At 41.7% G+C, this 20,374-nt stretch overlaps 1 protein-coding gene across 1 annotated transcript in view; it reads right to left on the bottom strand.

Annotated features, from left to right (window-relative positions):
- COL17A1 (collagen type XVII alpha 1 chain) overlaps positions 1-20,374 on the bottom strand; it is an 83,311-nt gene that overhangs the window by 2,703 nt on the left and 60,234 nt on the right. Inside the window, exons 33-55 of the mRNA XM_063963292.1 lie at positions 20,299-20,334; positions 20,080-20,112; positions 19,698-19,775; positions 19,295-19,330; positions 19,130-19,189; positions 18,292-18,345; positions 16,892-17,050; positions 16,645-16,716; positions 16,489-16,551; positions 15,418-15,453; positions 15,170-15,223; positions 14,981-15,076; positions 14,164-14,211; positions 12,505-12,651; positions 10,900-11,016; positions 10,448-10,534; positions 10,174-10,272; positions 4,055-4,210; positions 3,669-3,815; positions 3,152-3,355; positions 2,753-2,896; positions 1,755-1,826; positions 562-624 (exon numbers count right to left, since the gene is read on the bottom strand). Of these exons, the coding sequence (XP_063819362.1) occupies positions 562-624; positions 1,755-1,826; positions 2,753-2,896; positions 3,152-3,355; positions 3,669-3,815; positions 4,055-4,210; positions 10,174-10,272; positions 10,448-10,534; positions 10,900-11,016; positions 12,505-12,651; positions 14,164-14,211; positions 14,981-15,076; positions 15,170-15,223; positions 15,418-15,453; positions 16,489-16,551; positions 16,645-16,716; positions 16,892-17,050; positions 18,292-18,345; positions 19,130-19,189; positions 19,295-19,330; positions 19,698-19,775; positions 20,080-20,112; positions 20,299-20,334 (2,061 nt within the window). The remainder of the gene's footprint in view (positions 1-561; positions 625-1,754; positions 1,827-2,752; positions 2,897-3,151; positions 3,356-3,668; positions 3,816-4,054; positions 4,211-10,173; positions 10,273-10,447; positions 10,535-10,899; positions 11,017-12,504; positions 12,652-14,163; positions 14,212-14,980; positions 15,077-15,169; positions 15,224-15,417; positions 15,454-16,488; positions 16,552-16,644; positions 16,717-16,891; positions 17,051-18,291; positions 18,346-19,129; positions 19,190-19,294; positions 19,331-19,697; positions 19,776-20,079; positions 20,113-20,298; positions 20,335-20,374) is intronic.

Here is a 20,374-nt window from a genome sequence, read left to right as displayed (position 1 = left end):
TTGGGGCAGTTAAAGCAAGTGACGGATAAAACACAGATGTGGCGTGGCCATTTTTGGGGAACCTAATTTTCCTTTTTTGATAGCGAGGGTGACAATTGAATCAGGAAAGGCATATCATATGTACTAAAGCAGGGATTCCAAAACTCCCTCCATTATAGTCCAGTTTATAAGGAAATCCATACTTGAGCCCAGATTGCTTAATCAAATTGACTGAGGTTCTAATTCAGTCACCTGTGCTAAAGCACAGTTATCCTTAAAACCTGGATTGTAATGGCAGAGTTTAGGAAAATGTGCACTAAAGGGTTTGTGACAGTGCAAGGTGGTAATTGGGTATCCACGGTGCAAGGTGGTAATTGGGGATCCACTGTTCCTATTCATGATACACTATATCACCAATTTGTGATAGTCCACTATTTCTGGACATATAAATCTTGACTGTTCCATCACAATGGAATTGTTCAGAAGTAGGAACAAAATTCAATAACTTCGTAATGACAAGAATCTGAGGTCACCAATAACCATAATATATTTTGGAAATACTAATTTTAAGGAGTACCACACCTTTGTCTCCTTTATGACCTCTTGGTCCTGGTGGTCCAGTATACCCTGGCTCTCCTTTGTCACCTGTAAAAGTAAAATTCATATTTATCATCTTTAATACATAAATAGTTTTCTATAATGATACTATAAAGCCACTTTTAGAACTGATTAAATAATTCCACAATGTTTATAGGGGAAGAAGGCTGTGGGATTTATTGTACGATTCCCTCATGAGGCATTAAAGGGAACCTGTTGCTTGCACCCGAGGCAGACATTTTGGGCCTGATTCAGAGATACTGTATACGCTATGCCAATATTTACGGCGTTGAGTGATTACTAACTGACTGCACATGCATCACATTCGCACTGCGCATGCGCCAAGGTACCTTAGCGATTACTGCTCGCAGTGAAGATTTATTCAACCAATCAACTGACAGTCAGAGACCACTGGGGGAGGTAACAGGAAGTGGCCGTAAAAATGCAGGAGTGTCACAACCACTTCCGGTGCGTGTCTCAACCTACATGTGCGATCTCATACGCATAAAACATGAAGCCAGCGTCTCAGCTGCCATGGCCATTCAGTGCAAACATACAATAGGGTCACTCGGAATCAATTACAAAGGCTCTGCGACCACCGCTGCATGTGTGTAGGCAGATGGTGAGAATTGCGGTGGCAGCATTAGTATACTTTCGTACAGTATCTGCATACGTGATTACAGCTGCGAATACATAGGAGCCTATCTCTAAATAAGACCCTTTGTTGGCAAGTTAAATGTGAATGAGGATAGAACTAGGAACTAGTAGCATCACAGAGGCATGAGGAACCTTAGTCCAACTGATTTAATTTATGGAATGGCCGTTCAGAACACAAAATGGCCACCGCCACTGCATATAGGTGAAAGGTGCACTTTAATCCAGAGGTGGGTAATAACTGACCCTCCAGCTGCTGTTGAACTACAAATCCCAGCATGTTCTTACACAATTTTAGCATGCCCTGATAGCAAAATTGTGACAGGGCATGGTGGGATATGTAGTCTCACAACAGCTGGAGGGCCACTTATTGGCCACCCCTGCTTTAATCTCTACTTGAAAAGTGATTGGAGTACACCTCTTCCCCAGTACTTTCTGGGTGTCTTATATAAAAATGTTATGTAATTCAAATTAAATATATGTTCTTGATGGTGACATACAGTACTCTATAATAGGCTACTTACCTTTGGCACCTGGGTATCCTCTTTCTCCTCTCTGTCCTGATAAACCTGGGGGTCCAGCAACTGTTCCATGAGCTGAAGAATAAAATGGAAGTGGTTGATAGTTCTGATTGTACATATTGATTTAAGGATCTTTAACTACAAATTGAAGGACAATTGAAATCATAAAATAAATACAATTTAGACAACAAGGCCATCCAGTATATCATTGGCGCATGTAGAATGTCAATTTCTTTCCTGATGGACAGGTGTCATTAGGCCGCTGTGCCTTGCACTTCTTTACCACATGTAACAAGAACCAGGGGCCTATGTAATAGGGTTCGAGTTTCCCGGAAGTGCGGGATGCCGACTGATCTCTGACTTTTTAAAGCAGCAATTGTTTAAAAGGCATGGTTTTGCCTTGTAAATGATTGTCGCTTTAAAAAAACCTCTGAGCATCCCACACTTCCAGCAAAATCGGACCCTATTACATATGCCCCCCAATGTTCTAGAGGTCTTTACACAAGTTCCCTTTGCCATTAGTTTACCATACAATCTCTTTGTCTTGCATGTATCTAATTCTGAAAAACACTACAGTATATTATGGAAGACAAATTTTTTCATTCCAACACCTCCCTCAGCACTATTGGTATCATGTTTCTTTTTAATCTTTGCTGTTACTGTGAGCCTGTCACCTGAACAGACAGTAAAGGCAGCCATTTTGTGGATTGAACCAATATTCATGAGGATACAGACTAGAAATTCACTAGGTGGCTCATAGTGAACTGAAGAGCTATATTTTTCATGGCAACTGCCAGGCACTAATTTCCAGTCAATGTATATACAGATTGATTCAGCCCACGTGATGTCTTATACCGATTGGTTCAGCCCACATAATGTCTGCCACCACTACATTTAGGTGAAGGGTACATTTTAAGACTCTGCACCATACAGTATGACTACGGAAATCACATATTAATCCAAACTAAGAAAGGAAAGGGTACAAACAATGTATACTTTACCTCTAAATAGCTCCATGAGATCAGTTGTGATGTTAGCATGGGTTGCATATACTTGACAGATTCCGGGTGGTCCTGGTGGTCCCTGGGGACCAGGAGTACCCGATGTTCGCATGTTGTAAGTGATATCTCCAAGGAGCCCCTGACCTAAGTTGAAAAAACAATATTTACTGATTTAGTTATGATATCCTTGAGTGTTTGTCTTATGAATTAATAACTGTAGGTCCTTTAAAAATCAATGCACCAATTCACCAGCTCCATCTGAAGTTCTATGATATTGTATCCGCTGCAGGACCAAACTTCATCATCATTTTATTTCTTTTTTCTGCATTTAGCTCTATATCTAAGTGCACAAACAAAATCTAGTTGAACTGATCCAACCAAGAATATCAACACACTTACTCTGGATTCTTTCTGTCACGCGAGATGCAACTTCATTGTAATCAATGGAGAAAGATGAGGAGGAGGATGAAGAATGTGACGACCCTGATGATAAAGATGATGATGAAATTGCACCACTGTCACCCTTAGGACCTCGTAGACCTTGAAGGCCAGGAGGTCCGGGTGGACCTGGTGGTCCAGAGATATATTGACGAATGTTGTCACCTGCAGGTGAACAATAAAAGGTAAACAATCAGGGAACTGTAATCTAAAAAACTTTGCACAGCTAAAATGAACTATGTTGGCTGAAATGAGATTATCAAGCATAAAGTTTTTAGTAAATATCTACACAATATAAATTGTTTGTGTGCTATTCCTTATAAGGGAAGAAGAGAAAGAAGGCAGATGTTCCCGTGGTTATATGTATTCTTAAGTAAATTCTGTCCGAAATTGAAGCCTGGACCTTGTTATGTATATCATACAGTTAAAATATAATCATTGAATTGCTTGAATTTGAGAGAAATTAAAGTATATTTACTTGTCAGATAGTCAATAAGTTCAGTCCGTAATCGATCACTCCTGTTATCCTCAGCATAAGAGACCAGGCCGCTACCTCCAAGGCCAGGTGTTCCTGGTGGTCCCGGGGGTCCTGGTGGTCCTGGAGGTCCTGAGTTATATCCAAAGCCTAAAGGAACAACATATTGGTTACACCATTTTTCTTAATGTTGGTATTCTCTGTCACATGTTTTCCTTTGCCAAGTTTGAGACTTAATGTGGCAATTTTTTTATTGTGTTCAATGTATGTAAGTCATCATCATTTCTTGAACAGTCAGAAGATAGCTGGAAGCTTGCTGAATTTGTTATTCAACCATAATGTGACTAACTAACTCTAAGAACAGAAGATGTTCAATGTATTGGACTTGCCTTGCAGGTAGGTCGATATATCTTCTATGTTGTAGGAAGTCATACTTGTGCCTGGATTTCCTGGTGGCCCCATGGGACCAGGGGGGCCAGTGCGACCTGGACGTCCATTTTGACCTGGTGGTCCTGGTGGGCCAACAACACCTTGGAATTCAGATGCTAAATTAGGAGAAACAAATTAAATATGTTACTATAAATAGAAAAGGAGTGTTATGTATTGTATTTTTTGTGTTATATGATCATTCATGCAATGAGATATATAGAAATTCCATCCAGCACCGACATGTATATGGAATGAATGACGTAGATGAGGCAGCTTGGATATTTGTTTATTTACTAAACAATATAATTATATATCCTAGAACTGTCTTACTCATTTTCTAACTCACTTTGCAGCAAATGCAGAACAATCATCAGTAATTTAAACATGCAAATTATACGTATACTTAGGTCATGAAAACTAAGCAGAAATAATAAGAATTTACTTACCGATAATTCTATTTCTCGTAGTCCGTAGTGGATGCTGGGGACTCCGTAAGGACCATGGGGATAGCGGCTCCGCAGGAGACTGGGCACAAAAGTAAAGCTTTAGAACTACCTGGTGTGCACTGGCTCCTCCCCCTATGACCCTCCTCCAAGCCTCAGTTAGGATACTGTGCCCGGACGAGCGTACACAATAAGGAAGGATTTTGAATCCCGGGTAAGACTCATACCAGCCACACCAATCACACCGTACAACTCGTGATCTAAACCCAGTTAACAGCATGATAACAGAGGAGCCTCTAGAAAAGATGGCTTACTACAGCAATAACCCGATTTTTTTTTTCTTTTTTTTTCTTCTTTTTTTTGGTATCAATAACTATGTACCAGTATTGCAGACAATCCGCACTTGGGATGGGCGCCCAGCATCCACTACGGACTACGAGAAATAGAATTATCGGTAAGTAAATTCTTATTTTCTCTAACGTCCTAAGTGGATGCTGGGGACTCCGTAAGGACCATGGGGATTATACCAAAGCTCCCAACGGGCGGGAGAGTGCGGATGACTCTGCAGCACCAAATGAGAGAACTCCAGGTCCTCCTCAGCCAGGGTATCAATTTTGTAGAATTTTACAAACGTATTTGCTCCTGACCAAGTAGCTGCTCGGCAAAGTTGTAAAGCCGAGACCCCTCGGGCAGCCGCCCAAGATGAGCCCATCTTCCTTGTGGAGTGGGCATTTACAGATTTTTGGCTATGGCAGGCCTGCCACAGAATGTGCAAGCTGAATTGTACTACAAATCCAACGAGCAATAGTCTGCTTAGAAACAGGAGCACCCAGCTTGTTGGGTGCATACAGGATAAACAGCGAGTCAGATTTTCTGACTCCAGCCGTCCTGGAAATATATTTTCAGGGCCCTGACAACGTCTAGCAACTTGGAGTCCTCCAAGTCCCTAGTAGCCGCAGGCACCACAATAGGTTGGTTCAGGTGAAACGCTGAAACCACCTTAGGGAGAAACTGAGGACGAGTCCTCAATTCCGCCCTGTCCGAATGGAAAATCAGATAAGGGCTTTTACAGGATAAAGCCGCCAATTCTGACACGCGCCTGGCCCAGGCCAGGGCCAACAGCATGACCACTTTCCATGTGAGATATTTTAACTCCACAGATTTAAGTGGTTCAAACCAATGTGACTTTTTGGAACCCAAAAACTACATTGAGATCCCAAGGTGCCACTGGAGGCACAAAAGGAGGCTGTATATGCAGTACCCCTTTTACAAAGTCTGAACTTCAGGGACTGAAGCTAGTTCTTTTTGGAAGAAAATTGACAGGGCCGAAATTTGAACCTTAATGGACCCCAATTTCAGGCCCATAGACACTCCTGTTTGCAGGAAATGTAGGAATCGACCCAGTTGAATTTCCTCCGTCGGGCCTTACTGGCCTCGCACCACGCAACATATTTTCGCCAAATGCGGTGATAATGTTTTGCGGTTACATCCTTCCTGGCTTTGATCAGGATAGGGATGACTTCATCCGGAATGCCTTTTTTCCTTCAGGATCCGGCGTTCAACCGCCATGCCGTCAAACGCAGTCGCGGTAAGTCTTGGAACAGACAGGGTCCTTGCTGGAGCAGGTCCCTTCTTAGAGGTAGAGGCCACGGATCCTCCGTGAGCATCTCTTGAAGTTCCGGTTACCAAGTCCTTCTTGGCCAATCCGGAGCCACGAATATAGTGCTTACTCCTCTCCATCTTATCAATCTCAGTACCTTGGGTATGAGAGGCAGATGAGGGAACACATACACTGACTGGTACACCCACGGTGTTACCAGAGCGTCTACAGCTATTGCCTGAGGGTCCCTTGACCTGGCGCAATACCTGTCGAGTTTTTCCCAACGGTTTATAATAATGTGGAAGACTTCTGGGTGAAGTCCCCACTCTCCCGGGTGGAGGTCGTGTCTGCTGAGGAAGTCTGCTTCCCAGTTGTCCACTCCCGGAATTGCTGACAGTGCTATCACATGATTTTCCGCCCAGCGAAGAATCCTTGCAGCTTCTGCCATTGCCCTCCTGCTTCTTGTGCCACCCTGTCTGTTTACGTGGGTGACTGCCGTGATGTTGTCCGACTGGATCAACACCGGCTGACCTTGAAGCAGAGGTCTTGCTAAGCTTAGAGCATTGTAAATGGCCCTTAGCTTCAGGATATTTACGTGAAGTGATGTCTCCAGGCTTGACCATAAGCCCTGGAAATTCCTTCCCTGTGTGACTGCTCCCCAGCCTCGCAGGCTGGCATCCGTGGTCACCAGGACCCAGTCCTGAATGACGAATCTGCGGCCCTCTAGAAGATGAGCACTCTGCAACCACCACAGGAGGGACACCCTTGTTCTTGGTGACAGGGTTATCCGCTGATGCATCTGAAGATGCGACCCGGACCATTTGTCCAGCAGGTCCCACTGGAAAGTTCTTGCGTGGAATCTGCCGAATGGGATTGCTTCGTAGGAAGCCACCATTTTACCCAGAACCCTTGTGTATTGATGCACTGAGACTTGGCTCGGTTTTAGGAGGTTCCTGACTAGCTCGGATAACTCCCTGGCTTTCTCCTCCGGGAGAAACACCTTTTTCTGGACTGTGTCCAGGATCATCCCTAGGAACAGAAGACGAGTCGTCGGAACCAGCTGCGATTTTGGAATATTGAGAATCCAATCGTGCTGCCGCAACACTACCTGAGATAGTGCTACACCGACCTCCAACTGTTCCCTGGATCTTACCCTTATCAGGGAATCGTCCAAGTAAGGGATAACTAAAATTCCCTGCCTTCGAAGGAATATCATCATTTCGGCCATTACCTTGGTAAAGACCCGGGTTGCCGTGGACCATCCATACGGCAGCGTCTGAACTGATAGTGACAGTTCTGTACCATAAACCTGAGGTACCCTTGGTGAGAAGGGTAAATTTGGACATGAAGGTAAGCATCCTTGATGTCCCGAGACATCATGTAGTCCCCTTCTTCCAGGTTCGCAATCACTGCTCTGAGTGACTCAATCTTGAATTTGAACCTCTGTATGTAAGTGTTCAAAGATTTTAGATTTTAGGTTCCCTGTTGCAGGATGGGTACCTTGATTATCACCTGCTGGGAATACAGCTTGTGAATGGCTTCCAAAACTGTCTCCCTGTCAGAAGGAGACATCGGTAAAGCCGACTTTAGGAAACGGCGAGGGGGAGACGTCTCGAATTCCAATTTGTACCCCTGAGATATCACCTGAAGGATCCAGGGGTCTACTTGCGAGTGAGCCCACTGCGCGCTGAAATTCATTGAGACGGGCCCCCCACCGTGCCTGATTCTGCTTGTAAAGCCCCAGCGTCATACTGAGGGCTTGGCAGAGGCGGGAGAGGGTTTCTGTTCCTGGGAACTGGCTGATTTCTGCAGCCTTTTTTCCTCTCCCTCTGTCACGGGGCAGAAATGAGGAACCTTTTGCCCGCTTGTCCACGAAAAGACTGCGCCTGATAATACGGCGTCTTCTCATGTTGAGAGGCGACCTGGGGTACAAACGTGGATTTCCCAGCTGTTGCCGTGGCCACCAGGTCTGAAAGACCGACCCCAAATAACTACTCCCCTTTATAAGGCAATACTTCCAAATGCCGTTTGAAATCCGCATCACCTGACCACTGTCGTGTCCATAACCCTCTACTGGTAGAAATGGACAACGCACTTAGACTTGATGCCAGTCGGCAAATATTCCGCTGTGCATCACGCATATATAGAAATGCATCTTTTAAATGCTCTATAGGCAAAAATATACTGTCCCTATCTAGGGTATCAATATTTTCAGTCAGGGAATCCGACCACGCCAACCCAGCACTGCACATCCAGGCTGAGGCGATTGCTGGTCGCAGTATAACACCAGTATGTGTGTAAATACATTTTAGGATACCCTCCTGCTTTCTATCAGCAGGATCCTTAAGGGCGGCCATCTCAGGAGAGGGTAGAGCCCTTACAAGCGTGTGAGCGCTTTATCCACCCTAGGGGGTGTTTCCCAACGCACCCTAACCTCTGGCGGGAAAGGATATAATGCCAATAACATTTTAGAAATTATCAGTTGTTATCGGGGGAAACCCACGCATCATCACACACCTCATTTAATTTCTCAGATTCAGGAAAACTACAGGTAGTTTTTCCTCACCGAACATAATACCCCTTTTTGGTGGTACTCGTATTATCAGAAATGTGTAAAACATTTTTCATTGCCTCAATCATGTAACGTGTGGCCCTACTGGAAGTCACATTTGTCTCTTCACCGTCGACACTGGAGTCAGTATCCGTGTCGGCGTCTATATCTGCCATCTGAGGTAACGGGCGCTTTAGAATCCCTGACGGCCTATGAGACGTCTGGACAGGCACAAGCTGAGTAGCCGGCTGTCTCATGTCAACCACTGTCTTTTATACAGAGCTGACACTGTCACGTAATTCCTTCCAACAGTTCATCCACTCAGGTGTCGACCCCCTAGGGGGTGACATCACTATTACAGGCAATCTGCTCCGTCTCCACATCATTTTTCTCCTCATACATGTCGACACAAACGTACCGACATACAGCACACACACAGGGAATGCTCTGATAGAGGACAGGACCCCACTAGCCCTTTGGGGAGACAGAGGGAGAGTTTGCCAGCACACACCAGAGCGCTATATATATACAGGGATAACCTTATATAAGTGTTTTTCCCCTTATAGCTGCTGTTTTATTTAATACTGCGCGTAATTAGTGCCCCCCCTCTCTTTTTTAACCCTTTCTGTAGTGTAGTGACTGCAGGGGAGAGACAGGGAGCTTCCCTCCAACGGAGCTGTGAGGGAAAATGGCGCCAGTGTGCTGAGGAGATAGGCTCCGCCCCCTTATCGGCGGCCTTATCTCCCGTTTTTCTATGTATTCTGGCAGGGGTTAAATGCATCCATATAGCCCAGGAGCTATATGTGATGCATTTTTTGCCATCCAAGGTGTTTTTATTGCGTCTCAGGGCGCCCCCCCCAGCGCCCTGCACCCTCAGTGACCGGAGTGTGAAGTGTGCTGAGAGCAATGGCGCACAGCTGCAGTGCTGTGCGCTACCTTGTTGAAGACAGGACGTCTTCTGCCGCCGATTTTCCGGACCTCTTCTGTCTTCTGGCTCTGTAAGGGGGCCGGCGGCGCGGCTCTGGGACCCATCCATGGCTGGGCCTGTGATCGTCCCTCTGGAGCTAATGTCCAGTAGCCTAAGAAGCCCAATCCACTCTGCACGCAGGTGAGTTCGCTTCTTCTCCCCTTAGTCCCTCGATGCAGTGAGCCTGTTGCCAGCAGGTCTCACTGAAAATAAAAAACCTAAAACTAAACTTTTCACTAAGCAGCTCAGGAGAGCCACCTAGTGTGCACCCTTCTCGTTCGGGCACAGAAATCCAACTGAGGCTTGGAGGAGGGTCATAGGGGGAGGAGCCAGTGCACACCAGGTAGTTCTAAAGCTTTACTTTTGTGCCCAGTCTCCTGCGGAGCCGCTATCCCCATGGTCCTTACGGAGTCCCCAGCATTCACTTAGGACGTTAGAGAAATTACAATGATAAGTTTGGCAATACAATGCTGAATAAATACAGTCCCTATTCCCTGCAATAAAAAATTCTCTCTTACTTTGAAGTAAAGCTGCTATGTCGCCGTAGGCAGATGCTGGTAACCCTGGCAGCCCCGGTGGACCAGGTGGTCCTGGTTGGCCAATTGATAGCCCAGAATCTAGGAGATATAAATATGATTTTAAGACCTTCCAACAAGGGGAGATGTAATCTTCTATGCATTATTTAGTCCCGTTATGCCTTGTTCCTTGCCATTGATAATTTGGGAATTGTGCCATATTATCTCATTTGCTGTAAATATTGGTAATTTTTATTTTTTAAATGTAAGAACTTACTTTGGAACATTGATAAGATTTCTTCATAAGTAACAGCTGGTCCTGAAATTACACCGGCGCCAACATCTGTTGAAGTTAACCCAGAACCTGGTAATGTAAAAAGGTTAGATCAATAATAGCTCTAGAAGAATTGTCTGAATGCTGTAAAATGTGTTGACCCTTCTTAAACAAGACATAAGAACAGTCCAATATTGATCATCTAAATATATAAAACAAAGCACGGTGCAAGAGGACATATGTGATTGTTAATTTGCTTCAGGAACAAGGAACGTGCTTATTAGAAGGCAACTAAGTCAGATGTCTCAGGCAGCAAGCTTCAGGTATAAAGAAAGTTAATTTCCATATAGAAAACAAAGTGTCTTTTATAATGCAAGCGTTTATTTTAGTTTTGGCTAGTGATAATAAATTGTGGACTTAGCGTCTTTCCTCTAAATCTTAAAATGACATCCTACCTCTTAAGTAGCTCATAACTCGGCTGGCCACTTCTGCATAATCGACTTCCTGTCCACTATTTCCTGGTGGACCTGGTGGTCCTTGGGGCCCAACCAGGTAATTTCTGACATTTTCACCTACATAGAAAGGAGTGTATATTTAATATCATATTTTAGGTTAATTTACACCAGCCACACATGTCAAAAATGGTTTCCATTCCAAGTGTCCAGTGGTGGCAAGATCTGGATTTCTATTGGTGATATGCCCAAAGTTGCACAACCTGTAGCATAGAACCCCACTGTGGTGTCCCAGAAATAGGTTCTTTTATCCCCTGATAGTCAAATATGACCAAAGCCATTCCAATAATAAGTGGGGACATCAACAAAAAAATGTAATAGTTAATTATGCGTTAATTAAGGCTACTGTTAAGTAATTTTTTAATACAGTGGGGCTGTAGACAAATGTAAGTTATTTAGGGGCCTAATCATTATAATATGTGGTGGCCTCAAGCAAATTAGGTACATGACTCGCTGCAAGTTGCGGCGGCAGATTCAGTACCACGAGAACAATTCAGTGTTGCTCCGCAGCTATCCTGCGATCCCAAAATTACTTCCAACGCAGCAATCGATGACACTTCCCAGCATTGTTAATGTGCATATGTGAACTTGGTCCTCTTGTGCACATGGAAAGGGGCAGAGGAGATGGAAAGATCCAAATGGATCCCTCTTAATATTCCAGTACTTCAATCCATAGGAAGGAGTGGGGCTCAGCAGGCTAATAATATCTGGAGATGGTGTTGAGTTTTTAGAGCTTGATGAATAATGTATGAGGACACTGCCACTTCGGCCCTGTAACTGAAGCATAGATCTAATTCTTTATTTTGTAAATAAAATGTGGAAAATACATTTTCCACGTGTATAATGGGGGAAAATACTATCATTAATAGGTCCCTAATCGTCCCTAATATAATAAATGGATGAGGGTAGAAAAAAATAATAAATGGATACAACATTGTCTAATGGGTCAGGTTATCTGGCCCATACAAGTAGATTTTATCTTTATTTATCCTATGGATATAAAGTTGATATAGCAGCATGTTTGTCAATCACTTAGAAGCCATCATAATGGCTTTATAAGAATGACTGATCATCATCTTTAATTTATGAAGTGGTGCAACACTATGTAGTGCCGGACAGTGTAAGAAACCATAGGAAAAACAAATCCCAACAAGGACATACAAGGCTGACGGAGAAGAAACACAATACGAACATAGACGGCTGGCAGAGAAGATGCAGACATGAGACGGAGGGTATAGAGGCGGTGCTATTGAAAGTTATTAATCTAGAGATCTCTACTGATCCTTGACACATGGGTATACTGTAGCTATTTATATAGTAGCTGCTGCATTTAAAAGAACATTTCACTGTAGCTGTCATAAGACGTTTAATAATTAGCAAAATAATTTCCATAGACAATATTAGCAGACTTTTGTAAGCAAAATGTACAAGTTTTCCTAAGAGCAGATTCCCACTAAATTAATCCTTATTTTGATTAGCAGCAAAATTCGCTTTCCTAAAAGTAACCAATTTATACATGATATCACGATAATTCTGAGGGTTTCGTACTTTGGAGGTATTGAGCAATGTACTGTTGGACTTCTTCTGCTGCACGACCAGCGCTGCCGGGTTCACCAGGAGGACCAGGAGGACCGGGTGGACCAGAAGGACCAGGAGGACCTGGAGAACCTTGTCCAGGTCTACCACCAGGTGGGCCTAAAATAGATAGAAAAATAATTTACAATGCTATATAGTGAATATAAAAAAATATGCCAATAATATCGTTCAGACACAACATCTCGGTAAACTTACAATATTATATATTTCATGTAGCAACATGGGATTTAAATTCACTAGTGAATCTCTTCTACCAAGCATACAGTAAATACATCTCAGGAGGTAACAGGGTATGGATTTCTTCTGCCAAATAAATGTTTCTATTTATTTAGACAGTAATACCACCACCCTTTTTAAAATGCTCTACTGAATATCATTCATATAGTTTGGATAAGGATTCACCAAGGTCACCTCCGGGAATAATCCAGGGGTACAATACAGTTGTACAATATGTGGGTTAGAATCACATATATGCTTTAATATTCCTGCTGTTGCCAAAACAATCCTGACACAAATAACTGTTAAACAACTGTTGAAATCGTTAACCCTAAATATACCAAGCCTACCTCGTCAACGTACTTTACCAAGCTGGGGTCTTCAGAGGACCCCATGGTTTTTTGTCTAAATTCTCAACTGTTTGATGCAGTAAATTACTAAAATTATGTTTTTGGGGTTTCTGAAGGGATACGTTCTAGTAGGCGTACGACAGTTAGCATAAAATATTTTGTTTATTTATTTCAAGAGTTGTTAGCCGATAAAATCCATATATTCTTCTTCATTACAGTGTGTACATTTTTACATCCGATTGGATACTGTATATTCTTGTAAAAAGGTTATATCATTTTACTACTGTAACAATACATCACTATTCATGTGTTGCCATCGCTACAGTCCTTAGCACATGTCACAGTGGTGGTTGTTTTCCTGGGTTTATCACATATAAAATGTTATGCATTTGTAATGTAATATACCAAGCGGGGTCCCGGTGGGACCCCAATTGTGTTTTTTATTATTTACGTTTTTTTGAAAGAACATTTTATAAGCCTAATTACACAGTATTTATCATAATCCGATGCAACACATACAAAAATCAAGAGTAAAATAGTCGTTATAGATACGGCAGGATCACAAAAAATAACATTCTGGGGTCCACAGAAGACCCCCCTGAGTATACTAAGGGTTAAGGTAAAACTGATGCCTGTATAAGCAACACTGATATAATTATTTGAGGCGTTATGGTTTGTTCCTGTGATATTCACTGCATGTTGGACTACAAATAATAGCAATATATGTAGGGTGCAGGGCCAGATTAAGATTTGTGTGGGCACCAAGATAACTAATTTATGGTGATGGGGGGGATGGACTACCAATTAAATTATCAATAAGGTGCGCCGGCGATGTTATTAAAAAGTATGCCCCCAGTTCACAATATGCCGCACATAAACCCAATTTACATATATAGTGCCCTAATGTTGGTGAGGTTGCTATATGTGGGGACCCCCCAGTGTGTGGGTGTCCCTAAATGATCACCCCAGTTGCTCTGTTGTTAATCTGGCTCTGGTAGGGTGCACTCCTTAGACAATCCTAAAAAATCCTGGAATTTTTACTTACTTCTGGAACTGCCTGGTATGCCGGGAGCGCCTGGAATTCCAGCTTCACCTGTTAGTAATAATTTTATTAGTCATCTGAAGAATATAGCTTACTGCTCAACAATATACTTCTAGAATAAAATGGTTCATATACTACTTTACAATGGCAAATGGACTACATAGCCTTTGATATTAATTATTTGTTATGTTTTACTTCAAATATGGAGTTAAGTGACAGGGGAAAGAGCATTTTATTGTACTGTGAGGTTGGTGCTGTTGTTTATTAAGTACATTTAACTATGGTCAGGGCATCTTCATTGCAATCTATCTGTATCACCTGCTCTCCATATCTTCCCAGTTTTGAAATGGGTAGAATGAGAACAACATATAGCCAGATCATCAAATATTTGTGGGATCACAGAGTACTTGCGTGTTATTATGTTAATGAGGAGAGAGCTCCAATGACATAAGCAGTGCCAGTATGTGAGGAGGGGAATGGTGGCAATCCGGAACCCAAACCTTACAAAGGGTAAGGAGCAGAGTCCTCCCAACAGCAGAGAGCAATGATGTCACATCCTACCCATCTTATGTGGGAAGACTGGGTAGACGTATAAAAACTTCTACAGAGAACAGATGGAGATGTTGGCCATTGAAACCAATCAGGTTCATTTTATAGAATGAACTTGATAATAGATAGTTAGAATCTGATTGTTTGCTATGGGCAACTTCTCCACTTAGAAGGTGATACACCTTTCCCTGTTTAATAAAACTCAACAGTATATGAAACAAAAGTGTATGGATGCCAATTGTTTGCAATAGATCTGGAAACTAAACTTTACCTCTTTCTCCTGGTGATCCAGGGGAGCCAGGACTTCCAGGTGATCCTGGTGATCCCGGTGATCCTGGGCTGCCTGGAGGTCCGGAGGGTCCAACAGCTGAAGCAACACAAAAATGAAGCAATTACACCCATTTATCTTGACTGTTATAAAACAATGGAACAAATATAATCTGAACTGAATGAAACTGACCATCACGGCCTGGTGGTCCAGGTAATCCTGGCTGTCCTGGATCGCCTGGTTGTCCTATATGAAACAGAAGTAGTCAGTTTAAACCATCCTGTAACACATCCAGTGGATTTAAGTACCATTATTTAAAGATACTTTTTAATTGTGATTAAATATTATATATTACTCACAGCAGAATTGGCATATTATTACTATAAAGTAACATCTGGTAGAATCAATGGGATTAAAACAAGGAGCAACTCTTTATATACCTGATTGTCCTGGAATGCCTCTCTGTCCTGGATCACCTATCAGCAAAGAACATAGTCTTTGGTAATTGTATTTAAAATGCGTATTACACTTTACAGCATAGCATGGAGTATAGCCAGTTTCTTATTATTATGAATATTATACATTGCTGAATATCAGTTGATGGCTGGATTAGTATGCTGAAACGTGAATAGTGTCTACTTTAAGGCATCATCTTAATAAGCGTTCTAAGGTCTGTTTTTTAGGGGTCTGTATGTCGATATTTAGAATGTCAACGTGGTCTGAATGTCGACTTAGATGTTATGTCTACATGTGACTGGTCAATATGCACAACGCTGACATTGTCAATATGTCGACATAGCATTTTCAAGTGTTAGAGGCCTAACCCTAACTACAGCCTAACCCTAATCCTAGACCTGTACTGGTGACATTGTAACTGTCAAAATTCACTATAGTAAGTCCACTTAAATACCATGTTGACATTATGCCCATGTTAACACTGTAAATGTCTGCATGTTCACTGTAAACATTTCAAACATGTCAACATTCAGACAATGTTGACATTGTATCGCCATTCTAATGTTTTTTAGAGTAATGTTTTACCGTTTTTTAGAGTAGTTGTCTGGGATCCACATTACAGTATGGTAAATAAATGTCACAATCCAAGAAAATCAAATATGGAGACATTGATAGCAATGACAAGAAACAAGCAAACTGTGGCTAGCTGTTTTTGTGGCAGCCACTGCAAGGAAAATCACCAGTGCTACCAGCCAAAACCAGTACAGGTGGCTGGAAAGAAGTGGACAGTATGCACCTGCCACCAACGTGGGCTCTGCTTTGTGTACTGTTCACCAGAATGGAGATCTATATTAGAGATCACCAATATGGATGCAACCTCACTCCAAAGGTGTACGCAACCATTAACACAACGATATATTAAACAGGCTGGGTTTGAAAAATTACAGTTAGGAGATGATTGGCTGGTGTGTTATCACCTTCCACTTTATCACTTCACCAGGCTTAATAAATCTGCCCCTATAAATTTTATGACAAGACTTCTGTTTGGCTCTTACCTGGGTCTCCTTTAGTTCCTGGTGTACCTGGAGGGCCGGGTGGACCGGCAGAAGCAACAGCTTCTGTGGACACAAAACAACATGCCTTATTGATTACCACAAGCACCTTATGCAAGACAATCAACAGGCAGCATTGAAATGCGGAAGTTTCCTTACCTGCTGCTGCCGGAGAAGTTCCTGGAAGACCTGCGGGTCCTGGTGGGCCTGGTGGTCCTTGTTTAGCTTCTCCTAATCAAAGAAATGAGAATGGCATATTACCATTTGTCACTGAGTCTAGCAATATTGTATAATATCATATAATTATCATTAGTGATAGTATTTCTAGATAGACAGACAGGAGTGGAAATGCTTTCTAGACATAAATCCAATAATATTAATAACAACTGGGACTTAAGTACTGTACCTGGTGGTCCTGCTGGTCCTGCTGGACCTGCTGGGCCTGCTGGACCTGCTGGACCCACCGCACCCGCTGGACCCACTGCACCCGCTTGACCCGCCGAACCTGGAGGACCTGGAAGACCTTGAGATCCTGCTTGTCCTGGTGGACCTTGAATAGCGGCCCCTGCAATATAAAATGAACTTTAGGTTATACACCTTCACTATTAATTATTTATAAGTGTCCACAAGATATATCTACCTAACTAATCCAATGTAATTTGTGTGACTACAGTAGTTATTTATAAGTATACAAGATATATCTACCTAACTAATCCAATGTCATTTGTGTGACTACAGTAGTTATTTACAAGTGTCCACAAGATATATCTACCTAACTAATCCAATGTCATTTGTGTGACTACAGTAGTTATTTACAAGTGTCCACAAGATATATCTACCTAACTAATCCAATGTCTTTTGTGTGACTACAGTAGTTATTTATAAGTGTCCACAAGATATATCTACCTAACTAATCCAATGTCATTTGTGTGACTACAGTAGTTATTTATAAGTGTCCACAAGATATATCTACCTAACTAATCCAATGTCATTTGTGTGACTACAGTAGTTATTTATAAGTGTCCACAAGATATATCTACCTAACTAATCCAATGTCATTTGTGTGACTACAGTAGTTATTTATAAGTGTCCACAAGATATTTCTACCTAACTAATCCAATGTCATTTGTGTGACTACAGTAGTTGAATATTATTCATACACTGTTTTATTTTTATTCGTATGTTCAATTTAGGTGTACAAATAATGTTAGCCACAGACTACATGTCAAAGCACATTATCTGACCAAACATATAAGGGCTGAGCGATGTAACGATTTCATCTGTGCTTCTATACACTGAATGATGTACCATGTACAGAACGACGGTCAGGACAATCAAATATGTCTGATAATCAAATCAAATTATCCTGACGATTTTTCTGCTGTTTTTCAGTGTGGAACGATTAACCTTCATGTACATACACTGAGCGGTAATCATTCAGAACTATGATGCATCGACTGGAACTGAACGATCATCACCCGGTGTGTGGCATATCCCCTCAATACAAAACATGCAAATACAAATGTGTTTGTAACCAGACAGATAGTATTGGTATAATTTTAGTCAATGCCCAATCAGAGCACATATTGAAATTGCTTCACTATACTTTATACTTTATTTGTAGTAGATGTATTAATTATTCACAATCAATGTTCTAACATCTATTGTAATTTGTTATAAAATACCTCTTTTGTTTCATCTACTTTTAATTTTTATTGAGAGGTCAGTATAACGAGATCAATTATCTTTTATTTCAACAAAGTTTTGCCTAGGTTTGGGCAATGGACAGGTCCCTGAATGACTTACCGGGTGGTCCTGGTGGTCCTGGAGCTCCCTGCATTGCCTGTGCTGCAAATGTATCTGTCAAGAAAGATAACAGAAGTGTTTATAAGAAAAGAGTACGCTATTAAAGTTATCCTACAATCTGTAATCAGGGATTACAGCCAACAGGTCTGCATCTATTGTTCTTGGTCCTTGGTGAATATGTAGGGTTAGCATAATCTCTTCATCTAATAAGTATGCATCAGTATAATTTATTTCCATTATAGCTGGAGCAGATATCTTATTGGCTAGCACCGTCTCCAAGTGTCCCTAGACATTTTATTATGAATTTATTGAAATTTGAATCACTCTTGTTTATGCAAATTCAGATATTTAACGAGTCTGTATCATCTTAACTGTAATCTCCCCATACTTGCATGAGCACTTGGCTCTGACATTGATTCTTGTACAAGGAGATGACGCAACCTCAGGGTAAGAGTGGGTAAGAGTAAGGGTGAGACTTGTTGAACTAGTCACCTAAAATATAGCTGGACACCCTAGTTGACGCATTGGTTTCTCCAGCATTGCTATTCAGTGGGGGCCATTAATTACATAGAGATCATTTTGCACAATACAATAGCGCATAAAAACCAATACGCGATTGGCTTTTGTTTGGGCTCGTGTTAGGTAGACTGAGCAAGTTGTCTGATTGGTTGCTATGATTTAAAGCACTGTGCAAGTTGGCAACAATGTTACTAAATAAAGCCCAGTGTTTTAAAAAAAAATGTCTATCAGCCAGTTTGCGGAATCAAGTGCATATTGCAAATATCCAAAATGCTGTGCCAATGATATGTGTTCATTTTTGTTTGTAACTAATACTTACTTTCTGGCCTTGAGTATGTAATCCCTGGATCTCCGGGCTCTCCACGGGCCCCCTTTGCACCTAGAGAGAAAGGGGGTATATATTTTTAGATCACAGACGCAACAACAGTGGGACTGATGACACTTTCTGCACATATAAATAGCTCTTAGAAAAAATTGGTCTTACCTGGCTGTCCTGGAAGACCAGATGGACCAATTGGACCTATAAAAAGATGGCAATGGAATTACTGGACTCGGTCAAACTGATTTATAAGATTTATCCAAAAAAGTTAAAAATGATTTTTAAATAATTTAAAAATAGTCGCAAAAATCCATCATGTATAAACAATTTTGACATTATTATCAATAGTGCTTCTAAAGAGGAAAATTGGAGAACTTGCCTATAGGAACCAATCAGATTCTAGTAATCTTTTTGTAGAAGGTACTATATAACTGATACTGTAGCTATTATTTGATTTGTTGCTCTGGGCAACATCTTCTGTTTGTCCTCTTTAGAAGATTCGATAGATCTCCTCTATGGTTATGCCGTTCTCCTATTCTTATCTGTGTCTGCTGATGTGCTTACGTACCTGGGAGTCCTGGCGTGCCTGGTGGCCCCAGAGCGCCGGGGGGTCCTGGTGGTCCTGGGACAACATAAGAACTACCGTCTGCAACAAAAACAAGAAAGTGATCCATTAAACAGAGAGTGCATACTGGTCAGGAAAACAAGGTGTACCAATTGTGTTCTACATCTTGTCATTTACACTGACTACAAGAGTCAGACCATTTATTGTGCGTCCTAACCAGAGACTGCAATCCTCAGTATGAAACAGGACTACTCTAAGTACAGCAAAACCAACAGGCAAATATAATGTATAATGAATGTTCAATGACATTAGCAATACATTTTGCATGATATTATAATGTATCATAGTATATAGAGAATTACAAAACTATATTATATTTACATACCTGTACTCACTCTTCCTGGATCTCCAGTATCACCTATGAAATAAAATATTTACATTATAGTCACATGTTCTTTGGTTAATGCTGGTAAATCAGATTATGAATAATACGTTAAGTGTGTGTGTGTGTGTGTGTGTGTGTGTGTGTGTGTGTGTGTGTGTGTGTGTGTGTACTGTAAATGAGTGTTTCTTTTTTTAGGAATAGCCACATTATTTTAATTACCTTTAGCTCCTGCTCGGCCTGGGGTGCCAGGTGGTCCTAAAATAACCATATACAATTGTCATTACTCAACTGTAAT

The sequence above is a fragment of the Pseudophryne corroboree genome, chromosome 3 (assembly GCF_028390025.1).
Source record: "Pseudophryne corroboree isolate aPseCor3 chromosome 3, aPseCor3.hap2, whole genome shotgun sequence".
NCBI classification, from domain to species: Eukaryota; Metazoa; Chordata; class Amphibia; order Anura; family Myobatrachidae; genus Pseudophryne; species Pseudophryne corroboree.
This window is presented reverse-complemented; position numbering and strand designations above follow the sequence as displayed.